Raw genomic sequence first — 18,992 nt, 5'->3', positions numbered from 1 at the left:
GCTAATTAAAGTATGAAACATACTTATAAATATTTACAGTTTAATAAAAATGGCATGTCAAAAAATGTATCTTTCTTGGTAATTAGTGGGAAATACTCTATTAGCATGAGAACAGTCAGATCTTTCTTATAACTGCTGACTAGCTTTTTACATGTTGCCACTTTAATTTTGACAATTTATCTTTGGTGAGCTAAAAGTGTTTGAGTTTGGAAAGCTTTCTTACTCACCAGCTCACTACAATGATTCCCTTTAGTATTTAAAAGCTTCCAGTTAGAAGAAACATTTTGGTAAATTTAAAAGTTTACTTTAAATCTAAAAATGCCAGGGGTATAATTCAGGGCATAACCATAAGTGGACTAATCCAACCTGGACAAAAATATTCCACTTTGATTAAATGCAGTTTGCAACCTGTGTAGCCTTAATTATGTTTATGAAAACATAAAAAACCTTCCCTAGTTTTTTCCAAAAGTATTGTTCTCATAAAACCTCTTGAGCTGGATGTATGGCCACTTACCTAATCAGTATACTAAATAAGACATTTTGTTAATGGTAGTGCAGAATTAATCTTTTTTTTATTATTTAGATTTTATTGTATTAATAGCAGCTTTAAAATTACATGCAGCCCTTTCAATCTTTTTTGCCTGTGTTAAAAGGATTGAAATAACCAAGTTGTAGTAGTTATTGGAGCAATAGTTTTGGTGATTGTGCTAGGATTGTGTATATGCATGAGTCTCTTTCTTAACTGAATTTTCCACTTCCAGCTGCTCTGCTTGTCTGCGTGCATGTGGGTGGGTGAATGTTTTCTGCTTAAAACCTCATAAGCCCCCAGCCGCTGCCATGTGCAGCTCTAATAACCTACTCCGCTGTCTGTCACCTGATTGTTGCCATTCTTATGCTAATTAGACCACTGCATGCAGAAAAAGTCCCTCTTTTCTTTATCGGGCTTTTTACACATAACGAAAGTGCAGCAATCTGCCCTCATCCGCTCATCCCTGCCCCCCAAACCCTCTCCCCTCACTCTTCTTATCTTCCCTTTATCTCCCCAGTACCTCATTTCATCCATCCGTCCTTTATGTGTCGCACAATCACTGCAACAATCGGCTCATTTGGAAAACCCTCAATTACAGGACTCAATCTCATCTGACACACACACACACACGCACGCCTGCACGCAGTCATTACAGGGCTGGTCTACAAAGGTGCTATTAAAACTGGCAAAGTCGTGTTTTCCAGGCGTCTTCTGTTTGAAGAAACTAGTGATTGGATTTAACTGCGTGTCTTTGTCCGCCGAACAATAAGAGTCTCAGTGTTTCCTGTCAGAGTGTTTTAAACTATTCATGCTTTGAATACACATGGAGATTTGAAGATTGCAAAGCATGGGCAGGAAACGGGACGGAGGAAAAGGTGACGACGGGTGCGGGACGGTGGGAAGAACGGGGGCGTGGATGGATGAGATAACGTACGAGAGTGAGGAATTGAGAGAAGATGAGGCTTGAGTTTAAATGACGGTGGCATGGAAAGAGGGGAGATGCAGAGGAGACAAACATGAGGAAATGAGCGGAGAAGAGAAGTAGGAGGAGAGGTGAAGAGAGGAGAGAAGATAAGGTTATTGAGTTTCTGTCTGTCCGTGTTCTCCACAGCCCCACATCCTTACATGGCGCTTCCCAGAACAGAGATCTGCCCTGTGTTAAAAGCTTTGTATCATTTAGTCCAGACCCTTAACATTAATCAATGCAGAAGTTATTTCATTTTCTCATTTGTACCTTGGGCCGCCTCATTCAATAAAGCAGTAATGTGGCCTCGTGGCACACACAGAGATATCTACTCGTAATGTAATTGTCCGGATGTATACAGACTCTATCGCTTTCGTTTACACTCACACCAACGCAAAGTAAAACTGCCTCTCATAATGTAATTTACTGGACTGCATGCTTAGTCTGCAGGCTGATAAATGCATTCACACATAGGTGCCACTCCTAAATAATTAGACCATTATCAAAGGACGGCAGCCTTCTCCTCGACCACCATCATAAAGGACTGCAACATACTGAAAGCTTCTTTCATGACTACTGCATATCAAGCTAATAGGTAAAACATCAAAACTAGAAATCCACTAAACAGAAATTTGGGGCCCATTCCAAATCAAATTTTTTTTGTAGAGCATTGACCTACCTTTTATTAAAGTTTTTAAAAAAATCACATTTACTCTACAAGAAAACAGCATTCAAAATACTGCTTGACTTACTGCTATGAAAAGTTTTGAGATATTTAGATTAGAAGCAGAGAGAATTGTTTTAGGAATGCTTTATTTCCAAAGCAGATGAAAGGTAATAGCTATACGATGAATATCAGTGTGATCAGTTAATTATGTTGTAGCTCCATGACATCCTTAAGTGGGAAAAGTTATGTTTGTGTGTGTGACTTTGGGGAATAAAGCCTTTTCTTTGAAGGTACCAGATGTAAAAGGGATTGACTATGTTCTCAAAACGTCTGCATTAGTGTGATTTTGCAGTCACCACACAGAAAAGACAAAACAAGCTAATGTAAGCCCTCAGATATCTGCTGCTCCTTCTACCTTTTAAGGGTGTTGTGCCAAGTCCAGATGCCGGATTATTGTTATAGACAGCGTGTGTGTGAGAACACACCCAAATCATGTAGCTGTCTAAGACTGGACAGCAGGATGAATGTGTTTCATTGTCCTTCTCTCTTGACCATATCTAACACCTTGGACCCAAAGGCAATATCCAACGTCACCTGCATGTGTGGTCCCCAACACACAGTCACACACATAATTGGTTTTTAAGGTATGTTTTATCGTCCCTTTTCCCATTTCATGGGTGTTAACTTTGTACGGTGTAACATGTGTATGCAGTACAAAACACATGTATTCACATTTACTGAACACCAACAAGCACTGATACACACCTGCACATACCAACAGGAAAGCATTGAGGGGTCGGCTGTCCTTTCAGTCGGCATTAGACCCATCTACTGCTCCATTTGCATACTGAACACACAAATGTTCTCCCTCTCTAAACAGAGCTCAAATCAGCCTGTCATTATAGCACCATCCGTCTCATGCCATGGCCTGAAACCAGCTCTCTTTCTCCTATATACACACGCGCGCGCACCCGCCTACGCACACACACAGAGGCTCTGTGTGGAGATAAATGTGACCAGCAGTCCTCACCCCCAGCAGAAGAAAATCCAATTCTCTTTCACTTTTATCCCTGAGACTAATGTTACTGTCAAAGAAGACACCACCACTAGAGACCAGGCGACTCTGTTTGTGTGTGTGGTGTGTGTGTCTGTTTTCTGCAGTAAGATAGTGAATTCATTTAAAGTGATGTATTGCTGTCTTTACCTACAATCTTACTGTAGGCCTTGGTGGTGTTGTTGCTGCCCGTCTATGACAGGCGTGTGACCAGCCTCCTCCCTCAAGTCCATCTGCTCTCCTCTCTTCCTTCTTGCCACTTCTTGTTTTGTTTTGTTTTTGTCATTGTTCTCTTTTTTCGTGTTACTTCATATGTCTTTACTGCCACCTTCTTTCACGTATTTAATTTCTCATTTGTTTTATGTGTTTTATTACATTTTCACTTATATAGTAGTCATAACTTTCTTTCACTTTTGATTCAAACAAAGACATACAGCGTGTGCATAAATGCGTGTGTGATTCGTAGATACAGTAAAGCATTTGTCAGATTCCATCCTGTGTCTTGCAACTTTTAGAAGTGTGACTGTTTTTAACATACCATTGGTTAATTGGTCACTTTCATTAAATGGTCATTATGACAAGAAAACCCCCCATACAAATTCAGTCAATTTACCCATTACTGTGTGGACATTAGAAGCCCAGTTGAATTTTGAAATATCCACGTTGGTAAAACGGTATGAATTCACTCAAAATGGGTGACATTTATACTTACTAGTGCAGAAAGCACTAATGGTATGAAAAAATATGGCATTTGCTTTGACCATGCCCCATGTCAGGATTACATTGAAAAAAAAACAAGTATGGAAAATGTTTGATTTTCCTCACTTGTCTTTCACAAGTATTTTTTTTTCCATTAAATTAGATCACCCCAATCTTGATTTAAAACCATTTATAAGTCCAAGAGTTGTAGATTTTGAAATGGAGCAGATTTATTTTAGTCCCAAAGTCACCAAAATGTAAATATCCCAGTACCTCACTTTGAAAATCAGAGCATTCCTTTTAGGAGAGTCAAGTCAAGTTATGTTTATTTGTATGGCACATTTCACCAACAAGGAAGTTGAAAGTGCTTTAAATTATATATAAAAATCATAACACAATAACCAGTTGTGAAACAAGCGACAAACATTACATTTTGTCAAATGCCATCATAAAAATCATCAGGAATAAACATCAGCAAATATACATTGACTGTATTAATCAATGCTTCAGATCTTTTAATCAAAGGCACTCCTAAACACGTAGATTTTTAGTTGTGTTTTAAAGGAACTCAGTGTTTCAGCTGTTTTGCAATTTTCTGACATTTTCTCCAGAAAATTGGAACAAGCTTCTAAGGTGAATGCATAGTTCTGATCCTGGGAATGCTGGGTCAACTAGACCTAGAGGACCTGAGAGTTGTGGAAGGTTGACACAATGATAACAAGTCTGTAATGTATTTAGGTGCTCAGCTATTCAGTGATTTATAAACTACAGAAATATTTTAAAGTCTGTTTTCTTTGTTACAGAGAGATTTCTTTCACATTGGGAAAAATATAATAAGATCCATTTACTATAAAACCATTTCAAGGCTCATCTTATGTAAATATCCAGAAGATTCTAAAACTTCAAGAACCCTGGAGGAACCTTGACTGTAACAATCTCATCTACATGAGTACGACCCTAATTTTCAATAACTGCTCTCCCAGACACACAGTGTGATACTCCCTCTACTTCTAATCTAAATAATCATAAAGACCACTCACAGCTGGAATGCTGGAAAAGATAATGTTGCTGTTTCACACAGTATCTAAAGAAATTTACTGAAAAGTATACCAGCATGTAAGAGCTGTACAAAAACCAGAGTCCAAAAGTTGGCCACAAATGTTAAAAAATGGCATTTGGAGGTTCCATTACATATTTTTTTTAGGTCCATTTATTGTCAAATTATTTTTAGCTCTGCTCATCCTTTGTCTTAGTTTAGACCCATTTACAACAGCACTCCCTGTCTAGACATCTCTTTCCTTTCTTCCTCCTTATGTTAGGTTTTCTCCCCCAGGATTTTTTTCCCCCTCACATCATAGAGGTCTGATTTGGGAAATGCGAACTATTCATTATCGGTGACATAGCCTGTGTGTTTACAAGCCATGCTCCGTCATTTGTAGCTGCATGCAGAGTGTTTGTTTGGTGATTGGCAATGCCTGACTGCAGGGGGGGTCTGGGTGGAGGTACGGTGGTGGAGTGCGGGGGGAGGGTGATAGCTGTAAACCAGGGACAACTGCTGTTTTGGGTGCGCTTGCGTGTGTGTGTGCATACTTGTGATTGCAGGTACTTTGTTAATCATTTGTAAGCCTCACCAGATGCCAAGCTGAGGATCATAGGGTGCCTGGTCTGTCACTCAGGCTCCCCTTCATCACCCGCAAAGTTGCACACAAACACACACTCGTGCAGGTGCATAGCGATCAAACCGCAATCCCCCCACTACCCCTCCACTTCCCTCGAGGCTGATTAGTATTCATGAGATCTCAGGAGGCTCCCATGCACACACACACACTCACACATGCACATATATATTGTGGTGGATTGGTCTATTCTAATTATCTCCTGGCGTTTATGGAGAGGGCTGATTAGAAGCTGTCAGTGTGACTGATGACGACATACCCTGTTATCCCCCTGAGAGAGGCACAGAGACGAAAAGAGAGGATGGTCACAGCTGTGGACTCTGATTCTTTTCCGTCCTCGTCTTTTTATAGTTTGTGCGTTTCTCCCTTGTAACTGTGGCTTATTAACGACTGCCCTATATTGTGCCTCTTTTAGGTAAGCCCGTGATGATCATAACAGAGTTCATGGAAAATGGGTCTCTGGACACTTTTCTGAAGGTGAGTCTTGTATCAGCAGGACAGAGCGCCGCACTTTCATTTTCTCTTATGGCGGCATCACAACATTTTACTCTGAGATCGTTTTTAAGGCTATTATTGAATGTAACTTGAAGTGTTAAAATGAAAAAGGAAAAAAAGCCTAAATGAAAGCAACATAACAAAACAATACAAACAGAATAAATGATTGTTTTCCTTATTTTAGTTTTGTTTTTCTGTGAACTTGAACAAATGATTTATTTCCGTGGAGGAATAAATTCATGTTTATTCCCACTTAAAATGTATATGCAATTATTTCACATGTGGGGCATATGACTGAAACAGTGTTACTGTGTATTTTCAACACGGTTTCCTCTGTTTAAACCTCAGATATTTAGTTATGTGTGCTCCTGAATGTGCAAGAGTAGACACCATGTTGAGATCCTAGCCTTCAAAAAGAAGATTGTTGACGCTTACAAATCTTATAAGAGATTTGCAGAAGTTTTAAAATCAGCCATTCCACTTTATAAAAAATGCTTTACAATGGAGGGACGTTAAAAACAACTACCAACATGCTTAGATCAGGCTTTCCAAGATAATTCACCCTTAAAGTAGACTTTATTATGCTAAAAGAAGTCTCCAAAAACTCTTAAAACATCAGACAAAACTTACTGAAGACTCTCTGAGAACATACATGATCGTAATATGAGAAAGACACTACACAAACTTCCATGAGAAGTGTTTAAGGAGGAAACGTTTGCTCTCTGTATTTCAACATAGAGAATGTAGGAATAGACCAGGAACTTTGAAATATTTAATATGTCACAACTGCTTCCTACTCAAATGAAATAATATGTTTACTACTAATTAGAAGTGTTTAGAAACACTTATTAACTTAAAAAACAAAGGATAAATAAAAAAGCCAGAATTGGTCACTTTTAATACAGGGATGCCATGTATTATGCTTTAATAACTTTAATTTCTTTCCACTCAGTGAATAAATGTACTCAAATTAAAGGTTGAACTCTTCAAATGTATTTAGTATGAGAATATGCAGCTGTAATAAAAAAAAATCTATTTACTTTCAGGCTTTTTATGCATTGTTATTAGGAGTGTTAATAAATATGTTCAGCTCTCTGCAGTGTTTGAACATTCAAAATATGTTTTCAGCTATGATCATCAAAGATGCTGCATTGATTTAACTGGGGAACGTTGAAACACATTTTTGCATCAGCCCAGAGAAATGGCACACAGTTCCTGGTGCGCCTCATGTTCGACATTCCCCTGATTCATATTCAGCCTTGTTTGTCAGCCAGTAAAATCACTGCACTGCTGCTAAGTCATTAAAGCTGTGATGATGGGCCTGTTTCTAAGTAGGTGCAGATCCCATTTGTAGCACTGAAGCACAATGAAGTGACAAGATACAAAACGACTCAAGGATATTGTTCCCAACCGTCCTTACTCGCTCACACACAATAAAAAGATGCCACATGCATGTTTTTGGGGGGCGGGGGGTTCTGGTTTTTTTGTGCAATACTAGGTGCTGAAAGGAAGGTCATAAAGTGTCTGCAGAGCCTGGCTTTTTATGGTTTTAACAGCTCAGCTGTGGTATCTTTACAGTTGTCTTTAATTATGAGCATTTATTAAGCAGAAATCCCTCTGAAGTAACAAAACCAGCTTCCCTCTTCTTAGTCCAACACAATCTATCATCTCATGAAGTGTTTTTTTTTTTTTTTGGATATGCATTTTATTAATTAAAAAAAATATTTTTTTAAAGATGCTTTTTGCCATCTAACCTATTTTTCTCCTTTCTTTCCTGCCATGCCTCCTCCTTTCTGGCAGTACAGTGTGGTGGGCAGATTGATAGAGGAAGTCTGTAGGTTTGTTAGACAGTCCAATCAATCAGCATCTCACAAAACCACCGGCTAATTAACTTACTCCGCAGCTGCCGAGGGACAAGAGAAAGAAAAAGACAGAAGACAGGCGGGGAGGGGAGGGATGCATGGACACAGAAAGATGAACATAGACAGATAGACGGAGGCTGAATCAAAGTGCAACTGAGTTCTTCCCCCTCTCTGCGACAGAGAGCAGGATGAGAAGGAGATGGATGGAGATTACAAAGGGACAGAAGAAGGAGAAATGATATGAAGGAGAGAGGATGACCGATAACATAAATGGCTCTTTAACAGAGATCGTTGGCCCAGGGCAGGAATAATTGGCAGAGGAAGGTGAGCTGGACCATCATCGATCAACAGGCTGCAAAGTCTTTGCCAACCACAGCTCAAAATCTGAAATCCAAGCAGAGCTGGGCCGACACAAGCTTAGTGCTAAAGAGGAAAGTCTTCTCTGCTGTGTCAGGTTCAATCCTCTGTAAGTGGGACTTTTTTGTTCTCATGATCCCCCCCTTTGATCCTTAGAAGCAGAAATTCATCTTTTTTTTCCGCCCCCCTAGCCTCTCAGTTTGAGGTCAGAGCGCAGGGTTAGCAGGAGCTGAAAGCGATACGATGTCATGCTCTGGAACCTCTGGGGACTCTGAAATACTGCCAGTGCAACTCAAATCCTGGCATAAACCTTCAATTACAGCTGGAGCTGTTGTTGGTGCCCTGCCATGTTACTGGTCGATGTCAGCAGAAATACTGACTTCTGCAAATCATTTCATGTTTATTTCTGCTTTGCTTCAGAAGCATGACGGCCAGTTCACAGTGATCCAGCTGGTTGGTATGCTGCGCGGCATCGCCTCGGGTATGAAGTACCTGTCAGACATGAGCTACGTTCACAGAGACCTGGCAGCTCGAAACATCCTGGTCAACAGCAACCTGGTGTGTAAGGTGTCCGACTTCGGCCTGAGCCGAGTTCTGGAGGACGACCCCGAGGCCGCCTACACTACGAGGGTAAGACCTACTCGCTGTTTACTACTGACCAAAACACGTTTTCTAAATTACAGTTCAGTCACAAACTAAATCAGACACAAAACATGATTGGCTTTCGTTGTGGCACTTTTACAATATGGTTGTTCCTAAAAGATGTCCATCAAAACCTTGTGACAACATTTCTGTTGTCACTGTAGTAGTGGTTCTACAGAGTATTAACTTAAATAATAATATAGATGTTGAAGATATACTGTTCACAAAACTAATTAATATACACAGTGCAGACAGAGGCAAAAAACAACCCCCTAACACTTTTGTATTTATGTAGTCAAATCAGTCTTTGGTGACTGCGGCATCGTCTCCCAGCCCTTAGTAAAACTATAGAAACTCAAACATCAATGAGCTAAACCACTGTGGAGTAACTCATCAAAAATGTCCACAAGGAGATGGCATTATTCATATTCATAAGAAAAGTTAGGGAAGTTATTCTTAATGTGGCATTAGCATTGCCCTAGGAGGAGTGGATGAGCCGCTGACAGCTCTATAGCAATCACACACAAACTCCCACTGATGTCAATAGACCTAGATAGTGAGCTGCAGGCACTGATGGAGGAGGGTAGCAAAGGCGGAGATGGGGAAGAGACAGACAGAGGAGCCAGAGACCCAGGGAGGGAAAAAGGGAGAGAGAGGATGCGGGAGGGGAAGAATAGTGATCCAATGAGAGCAGTTAAGAGAAAAAAAAAGATGATGTTGGGTAGGGGTGAGCAAGGGGGTGGGGGAAACTAAAGTACAGTGCTGAGCAACTTGGCAGCTTTGTCTTTCATTTGACTTTCACCGAGCAGAGGTGGGGAATGCTAGGTGGTGCAGAGGCATCTTCCGCATGTTAAAAAGCTGAGACGAGCCTATAGAGGTACGATGCCTGCGTGCGTCAGTGAACCAGGGAGGGTGGGGGTGCCTATACATACAGGGGGCTGTATGGAATCCTTTTGATCTGTGTGTCAACAACAAAGGCAGGGGGAGCTCAGGGAATTTATCCCAAAAACCTGATACACACACTCTTTATCCCGCCACCGCTCTCATTAAATGAGAACAGACTGTAAGAACTGAGGGTTAGCGTTTTCCACACTCAGAACAGCCAGAAGACTACCAATAGTGGAGCGTTGTTTTACTTTTACAATTCTAAACATGGAAGAAGCTTTATATTTTAAAACATCGCCACTTCCCCAGGAAACTGTTGTGTTGCTATTATATAAATTTGTGGGGTTTTCACTTTCTGTGTTACCCCTCGTGTAATCATGCGCAGTTTTCTTTGTAACACTGACAATCTTTGGTAATAAAACAAGCATAAACTGTTTTTAACACTGCTAGGGATATTGCACTCAGTTGTTATTTGGACTCTTAGACAAATTTAGAAATAGGTGCACGACAAGACTTCACAAGAAATGCCCTTTAAAGTTTGCATTGAGCCTCAAATGAGACATCATACAAGTACAATGTAGTCTGGTCAGATGCAAATAAAGTTAGGATTTGGGGTGTAAAGTCATTTCCATTGTAAAACTTGGTGGTGGCAGCATTATGCAGCGCCTAAGCAGAGACGGGGAAAATGGTCAAAGCTGGGAGGATGATGGAGCTAAAAAAATGATAGACAGATATTTGGTTAACACCACTTATTACGACATTTCAAACATTTTCCTATTATATGTTTCCCTCTAAATCACCTCTGCATTTATATTGCCTTGATCTTTTTCCAATTTGTCACCTTGCAAACACAAACATGGATTTTATGGGGTTTTATCTGAAGATTATTCAGATTAATAGTTATACATTATTTGTGAAGCGGAAGGAAAATTATACATTCCTTTAAAAATTGTCTACAAATAAAAATCTGAAAAGTTTGTGCCCAGTCCCCTTCACTTTCATACACCTAAATAAAACAGTGAAAGACTGTAAAGGATTACAAAATGGCGTGGATGTCCACCATCCTACTAGACATGGTCACAAACATAAAGCTAGAGTTACAGTGAAAAGGTGTAAATTAAAAATATCCAGATTTTGCAGTGGCTCGGGGAAAGACCGAAATCCAGTTTAGACTCTCTGACAAGACTGTAAAGTTTCCGTTTATAGACACTCTCCATCCAGGAAGAAAGAATGATGGAAGCTGAAAAGGAAGTGAAAATGTGAATGGTATAAAGTTTTGACATAGTGGGTTTAATTTCAAAGACAAGCCACACTTTTCAAATTTGACAACAAAAATGTAAGCTATTTATTAGTGTCCTTTCTGTTCCTTCTCACCTTAAAATCTCAAAATAAATTAAAGTTTGTGGTTAAAAAATAAAAAAAAAAGGGCTACGAATACTTTGTGTAATGTGTTGTACTTGTGAATACAAAAAAAAGAAAGCATTCTTACAAACTAAGTTCCCAGGATATAAGTTGGATCTTTTTAGGTCATGTGCGAACTAGTCAGTATTGATTATTAGAGGATATTGCTTCTTAAGATTCAACTGCACTTCACTACAGCACAGGACTGAACTGTTTCATGAATCTGTGTACTGACAGTACCTCCACTCTCAGAGGGCAAGAACATGTCATCCATTTAATGCTGACATGTTTGCAGTTTCATGTTGAATTTTGACTAGTCAGAACAAACAGGAAAAAGCATTTAGACTTTTGTCTTTCGTCTGACAATTTCAGTGAAAGTACATTGTCTATGCGGTGTGTTTACAGGGAGGAAAAATCCCCATCAGATGGACGGCACCAGAGGCCATCGCCTACAGGAAGTTCACCTCAGCCAGCGATGTGTGGAGCTACGGCATTGTCATGTGGGAGGTGATTTCATATGGAGAGAGACCGTACTGGGAGATGTCCAACCAGGATGTGAGTCCCAAACACAAGCAGACATTTTGCACTTTTTCAGACATATCTAAACAATAAAAATGATTACTAATTTCAATCAATACAAGATCAATAGATTTGCATTTCTCTCCCTGTGAAGGTGATCAAAGCAATAGATGAGGGTTATCGTCTTCCTGCTCCTATGGACTGCCCGGTGGTGTTGCACCAGCTCATGTTGGACTGCTGGGAGAAGGGGCGCAGTGACCGGCCAAAGTTTGGACAGATTGTCACAATCCTGGACAAGCTCATCAGAAACCCGGCCAGTCTCAGAGAGCTGGCCAACAGCTCAGCGTGGTCAGTGAAAACAAAGGATTTCACCGATGTACAGTCGGATGAGAATAGTGACAGTCTGAAGGTTTAACGTGTGAAAAAAAATATGAGACTGCTTTTGAAATCTGTAAGCCGGAAATGTTATTTTTCAAATATATTCTATTCTTTAAAGCTGTTTTCCAACATAATAACTAGTTCTGAAAGTAGAAAATGAAAGAATATAAGTTTGGGGGCTGGTGTATCTTCCCTCTCCTTGTTCAATTTAGAGTTTCCGAATCCCCAGCTGAATTGCCCGCACCCAGAGAATATCATTATTTTTACATTTACATTTTACACCTCAGGCGCTTAGTTGATGTTCAGAATCAGTGCAGCATACAATGAATTTTTTTTTTCAGAGACAAACGCTCTAAACAGAAAGTGGGGAGAGAAAAAAACAAGGCTCAACACAAACCAACAGACAGTAGAAGCTCAAAATTACTTCAGTTATACCCCCAGAGAGTTTAGAAGAGCCTGAATAAACCACAGGACCAGAAACACATCTTACATTATCATCGATGGAAGGAATTCAGGGCAGATATGATTAAAAAATATATATATACTAACTGTAATTTAAAAACTTTACTGTTTATGATCCGGTCTATGCCGGGTTTTAAAATCATATAAATCGAACCTCATGCTTAAAACTTTTGCAAACCACAGATGTCTGCATGGCGTTGTGGAGAGCGTCAGTGACTCTGCTACACAGCTTTCAAGTCAGAAGTGACATGGTTGTACAGACCATAATGTACCATTTCTATCCTAAAAGTTTGCTTTTATTTATTATGATTCAAATTTTATTTATTATAATTCTTATTATGATTTTTTCTGAGAAATTGAAATGTGGGTGTTTATTAAGTTTGTTTTCTCTAACTTGACTTGCATATTTTTTGGCATGAATTCTGAACAGCTACAACTACCATTGGATTGAAATGTGCTTTCCATTTCAGCAGGGAGGACCCACCCACCCCAGAGTTCAGTGTGAGCACTGTGGATGATTGGTTGGACACCATCAAGATGGGCCAGTACAAGGAGAACTTTTCCAGTGCCGGATATGTCAGCTTGGACTCCATCCTCTATATCAGTGTCAGGTACAGACACAAGGAGCCTTATCCTGCTCAAATAAGCACCTCTCGTTCTGGGCCTCAATGTTGCCAGTGGTTTTGTGTAGGATGTACAATATAGCGATCATAACAGTGTATTTGTAGACCTCAACTGTAGCTCTACGTAAAAACCCCTCAAATTAAAACTAATTGAGCTCAAACAAAACTCCAACTCAATCAAAGAAGATAAAAACAAAAACAATGCACGCCAATATGCATCCTTTACAATTTACAGCATTATAATATCTTTGTTTGTTTTCCTAAATCTTTCATCTAGTGAACTGGCTAAGATGGGAGTGACGCTGGCCGGCCACCAGAAGAAGATTTTGTCCAGTGTGCAGAGCCTACAAACCCAGGGGACACACGTCCAAGTATAACAGTTTCCACAGAAACACACAGAGAGACATAGTTGAATTGGACGCTCCTGTGGACAGTCTCCCCCCCACTCAAATGGAGCTGTAATGGATACTTTGTGCTTGGGTCTCCAATGATTTTTATTTTTATTTTTTTTTAGGCACACTAAGATGGAGACAATGTTGACTCTTGACTCCTTCACCCTCCCATAATCCCCATCCTGGACGTGCCCTTGGGCACTCGGAATCTGTCCAACACCGTTCACCATGTCAGGGCAGCACAGAGACATCAAATCCGCACGCAGAGACCATTTCACATCATGTAAACATAAATGAAGAAAAAGCAAAAAAAAAAAAAAAATTAACATAATGACTAAAAAACTGAATATAATGCTTGTCACTGTTTGTCAGGTGTACAGTTGGCTTTACCGTCATTTTGTTTGTTTTCTGTTTTCATGATGAAGGTTTTCAAAAAGGGTCATAAGACGTGTATATGTGTAGATATATGTTTATATGGGCGGTGTATGCCACAAGCATAGAGATGGACCTAACGTTTGTATCTGTGGTTGCACAGCGCTAACAGCAATTGTTGTAAATGTATGAACTCTTCCACTGGTATCTGCTCAAAGAAAGCTAAGAGATTATGGATGACATGAATGTGAGGGGAGTGAGGAGATAAATAAATGGACCTGTAGACATATAAGGGGGATGTAGATTTTGCTAGCTTGTGTAGGATGGAAGTATGTTTTAATAAGTTTATTTGGCCAGGAAAAGGGCTTCCTTAGAGACTGCTCTCAGACACACTTCCATAGAAAGTAGATCCAATACACGTATGCCTCTTTACGTGCACTTACTGTATGATGTTACAGATTGCAAAGAAATAACAGAACGTGATGAAATGTTACTCTTCCAATATCTTTGACAAAATAAGCATAGTTTACAGAGCCTTGCAAAAGGATTCGTACCTCAAGTTTTTTCACATTAAGCACAGCGTAGTGTCTTGCATTGGGATTTTTGCAAAGTTATGCATAATAGTGAAGTGTAAGGAAAACAATACAAGGTTTTCACTTTTTTCAAAACAAAAAATGAAAAGTTTTGTTTAGATTTGTGTTCAACCCCACTGAGTATGTACTCAGTGGAATCAGCTCTTGCTAAAATTATATCTGCGACTCATCTTCAGTAGGTCTCTTTTAGTCTTACACTATAAGGTATTCCCCATTTGGTTTCAGAATAAATTGGACAAAAAAATGGAAAATGCGGTGTTCAGGTTGATTAGCGGCATTGGGATTTCCACCACACAAAGCGTTTTGCATGTAGGCTAAAAAGCAAAAATTTGGTCTCATTTTTCGTGAACACCTTGTACCACGTCTGCTGTTTCCTGTACATGCCTTGTGGCAATTTAAAAACTTCTTTCAGCTTTCTTCTTCCACTCTTTCATAAATGCCAGATTTGTGGAGTGAATGATTTGTAGTTGTCCTGTAGAAAGATTCTTGTGGATCTCTACGAATCCTCCAGAGGTATTATAAGCCTATTCTGCTTTCTCAACAACTTTTTTCCAAATATCTCTTATGTATTGTTTTCTTTAGGCTTTTTGTTCTCGGCTTAATTCATACTGAGAATACAGTGCAGAGACATGAACTGGATTTTACTTTGAACTGCCAGAATACAAAGCAGGCTATATACAATTGTCCACAATACTTTTCATATTCTATTTCTGAAAATGAAAATTGAAAACCATAATTCTATTTCTTTACACTTTGTGCTGATCCCAATGAAAATAATTACAGTTTGTGGTTGTAATGTGGCAAAATGTGAAAAAATTCAAAGGGTGTGAGTCCTTTTGAAAGGCGTGCAAAGAATATTTGTTTTACAACATACTTTAAGGAATAACTCATCTTAAGATGAAGCCTTCCAGTGTTTCAGGTGTGTTTAGACAGTCAAAGTGTTTGTGCGGAGCAAAGGCGATGCAAGCCAGTGACACTGTTGAGGACGTCTAACTTGATTTTACGGGTTTGTGCCATGTACAGAAATATGAAAAAGTTAATCTCGACGACATACCTTAATTCTAGCTGTGCACTTTCATTTCCTCTGTCCTTATGCCTGGATGGCTACACAGTACTCTCACCATGATTACAGAGTTGTGTTTTCCAACGTCATTTCTTGATAGAATTGTCCCTTTATTGACAAGGTGAAGTGTTGAATTTCAGATGTGCCACCACAAGAGGGTAAATCTTGCATAAAAAACTTCTTTTTTTTTGTCTGCTGTGTATTTTCTTATTTGCTGGTTACAGAGCTGTTTATATCATCCTTATTTTCAGTCACCACCCATTGCTTACAAATTTACAATACAATGTTTACAAGAATAAGCCAATACGTCTGTCGATATTTTTGCTCATGACGATAATTACACAATTAGATTCAAAGGGACCCGTTTCATGTTAATTGTGTCAATAGCACTGAGCCTGGACATAATGTTTTCCAAAGCTCAGTTTTAATACATGTGGTAATCCATAGGACCAAGAGTGACATGAAGTATAGTATTTGATTGTACCATAGTGTAAAATATGTACAGTGCTAATTTCCAATATTAGAATGTTTGTAATGACAACAATGACAATGACTTTGATGTGCTTTTAATATGAAAAAGAGATTTCGAGGTTTACGTTCAGGGGCGGCTCGTACAGGTGAAAAGTGAAGGCAAATCATTAGATTGAACACGGAATGTAGCAAGGAGAAAAGCGTCAGCTTTGAAAGACAAGAGACAGTGACTGCAGTTTTTATGACGGCGTTAGGAAGAGTAGAATGGACTTTCAAGCTTGTTTTATTTGCATGTCCACTTTAAACTTTAAGCATTTTCTGTTTATCATTAAATTACTGCACAAAACACCACTTTTGAAAATGGATGGGGATTAAAAAGGAAAAAGAAAACTTCAAATTAAATTTATTGCAGAAGCAACCCGCATACAACGGGTAATAAACTTTACATTTAAAACATAGAAAAGCCTTGTAAACAAACCTAAAATATATAGAGTAGAAAATTTTATCTTATTTTTGAGAAAATAGCACAGAAGAACATGTTTGTTTTCTACAATTTGACTAATTATTAGAATCCTGCTAACTGCACAACAGTATGCTACATCAAGTATATAGTATATAAAGTATATTAATTGCTAAAATATTATAGGAGCTGTAACTTCATTGATTATATTGAAACCAGAACAATTAAATGCAGCTTCCTGTATAAATAACAAAATCATATACAGATTTCCAAGTTAATGTTAACTGGTGACGAAAAAGGCAGAGTATTCAAACTAGATTTGTCCCATGGATGGGATGCCGCCAGTTAAGGGGTTAACTTAAAGAAAAAAATAGGGCATTTCAAGTAAGTTCAGCTTGTTAGTTTGAAATTAAAGGCTTATTCTGTCTTCCTTATTATGGATTATTATTATTATTATTTTTTTTTTAAAAAACCTGTCAGCTGTATCCTAAAAACTAAGCGTGTAATGTGATGGAGGATTCAAGGGCAGTGAACTGACCATTTTTTCTGCTCATAAAAATGTTCCACCATAAAAGAAAAGAATTTTAAATTTATTTTTCTGTCCTTACAAACAATTTTCACATTTCTTTTACAACATAAGTTAAAGTCCTAGAAAATGGGATTAAGTAAAACTGTTCATTCTACGCTTCCTAACTCTATAATTACACTCTAGCGGCCTATCTGGGACTGCTGGCCTTTTAGATGCCTTATTTACTGAGTTATATACTTTCCATGGTCATATAGAGGTGATATTAAGAGTAAAGTGTATATAAAGGTTGTATTTATTTGCATTACTTAAGGTGACCTCACATTAGCACCCTTCTTGTGTAACATTGCAGAAACCTCCACATAGCCACCCCTTGGATTCCTTTAAGCAGAGAACAGCAGTTGTTTTCTAAAATAATGTTAGAGAATCTTCAAGCTCCCAACCTGAAAAGCAAATGAAAGAAGTAGGAAGTGGTTTTTCTTTTCATATCTCAAATAAACAAAAAAAAACATTTTTATTTTTTAAAAAAAGTCTTCATTACATAATTGTTTTAAAATGAAAAACTCTACAAGGAACGTGTGTTCAATTAATCCCTCAAAAAATGAAGGAAATCATTGGCGTGCTTTTTGTATTCTTATTCAGCACTTCCAATCCATACCCACGTCCTTTTCTTAAATCCCACATCACTGTCAATCTGTACCTTGCCAATTAAAGCTATGTGGGCTGGCTCTCTTGATCTGAAATGCTGTGTTTGTTTCTGTTTCTCACCAGGTACGTATGTTAAGTGTTCATCAGATTCTTAGTTGATGTTTTCAGTCAAATCTCTCTCTCTCTCCTCCCTTGGTCATCTCTCTTCTCTCTTTTGTTGCCCACCAATAAAGGTTATTTGTTCCTATGCCAGTTTGCTCTGCATTGCTTGTTGTAAAGAGTGTAGGCATTCTTGTGTCTTCATGTTGCTGTAATAAATATGCTAATATTTCTAATTTCTCACCTGCAGCCTGCACTGTCTTTTTCTTTTACACATTCTTTGCTCATCTATTTTTTTTTCTGTCTCTCTTAGAAACACTTACTCAGAACAGCTATTGGAACAGTAATTTAAATGTCAAAGTGATATAAAACTCAAATGTCTCTTCAAATGAGACGGACATAAGAGCTCTTGGAGAACTTTTTTTTTTCATTGAGCATCTGCAAACTCCTACACAAAAATTTGAGTTTATACATCATTATGACTGCGGTTTGAATAGGTGTCCGTCCTACTTTATCTGCTGTAACAGTCGGGACTCGTCTGGATATAAACTACATTGGGCCATAAAGCTCTGAAATGGATTCTGGCACCAAGATGTTAGCAGCAGATCCTTTCAGACCTATAAGATGAAAGTATGGGGCCTCCATTTATCTGACTTGTTTGTTCAGCACATCTCACACATCCTTGGCGGGATTGATATCAGAGAAGATACAGTATCTGAGGTTTAGCATCAATCAATAGAGAAAAACAGTGCTGAGTTGACTAAAGTGTTTCGCTTTTTAAAAACACAGATATAAACGTACTTACTTACAACTTCATTTGATAACTCTGAACCAGCACAGCACATTTACATACACCATTAGCTTCACAAGCTTGGTCAAACATGTAAAAACAAGAAACTGCAACAAACCTTTCAAATGGATCAGAAGGTGCAATTAGGAATTCTAAATATGATGTAAAATAAAGCATGACGTTGCTCAGCCCACAGAGCACAGAGTTAGAGTGGATAGATCTGCCCTTAAAGATTGGGCACATTGTCACCGATAATCAATCTCAAATTTTTTTCAACATTGGACCGATATTAATATCGAATCATTACATCTCTGGTAAACACCTCAAGCTTCTTGTGCTTCTCAAAGCATTTCTTTTTTTATTTA

The 18,992-nt window shown here is 38.7% G+C and overlaps 1 protein-coding gene across 3 annotated transcripts in view; it reads left to right on the top strand.

Moving 5' to 3' along the window:
• LOC102217912 (ephrin type-A receptor 3-like) overlaps positions 1-18,080 on the top strand; it is a 105,685-nt gene extending 87,605 nt beyond the window's left edge. For 2 of the 3 annotated variants that reach the window (XM_014476008.2, XM_023335509.1), the window contains exons 14-19: positions 6,005-6,066; positions 8,724-8,933; positions 11,637-11,786; positions 11,905-12,098; positions 13,061-13,201; positions 13,491-18,080. In XM_014476008.2, the coding sequence (XP_014331494.1) occupies positions 6,005-6,066; positions 8,724-8,933; positions 11,637-11,786; positions 11,905-12,098; positions 13,061-13,201; positions 13,491-13,590 (857 nt within the window). In that variant the 3' untranslated portion in view covers positions 13,591-18,080. The remainder of the gene's footprint in view (positions 1-6,004; positions 6,067-8,723; positions 8,934-11,636; positions 11,787-11,904; positions 12,099-13,060; positions 13,202-13,490) is intronic. The other variant, XM_005797084.2, reaches the window with a different exon arrangement.
• Positions 18,081-18,992: the final 912 nt, after the last annotated feature.

This window comes from Xiphophorus maculatus, chromosome 6 (genome assembly GCF_002775205.1).
Source record: "Xiphophorus maculatus strain JP 163 A chromosome 6, X_maculatus-5.0-male, whole genome shotgun sequence".
Classification (NCBI taxonomy): domain Eukaryota; kingdom Metazoa; phylum Chordata; class Actinopteri; order Cyprinodontiformes; family Poeciliidae; genus Xiphophorus; species Xiphophorus maculatus.
The sequence above is the reverse complement of the archived record's forward strand: the minus strand, read 5'-3'. Positions and strand labels throughout refer to the sequence as shown.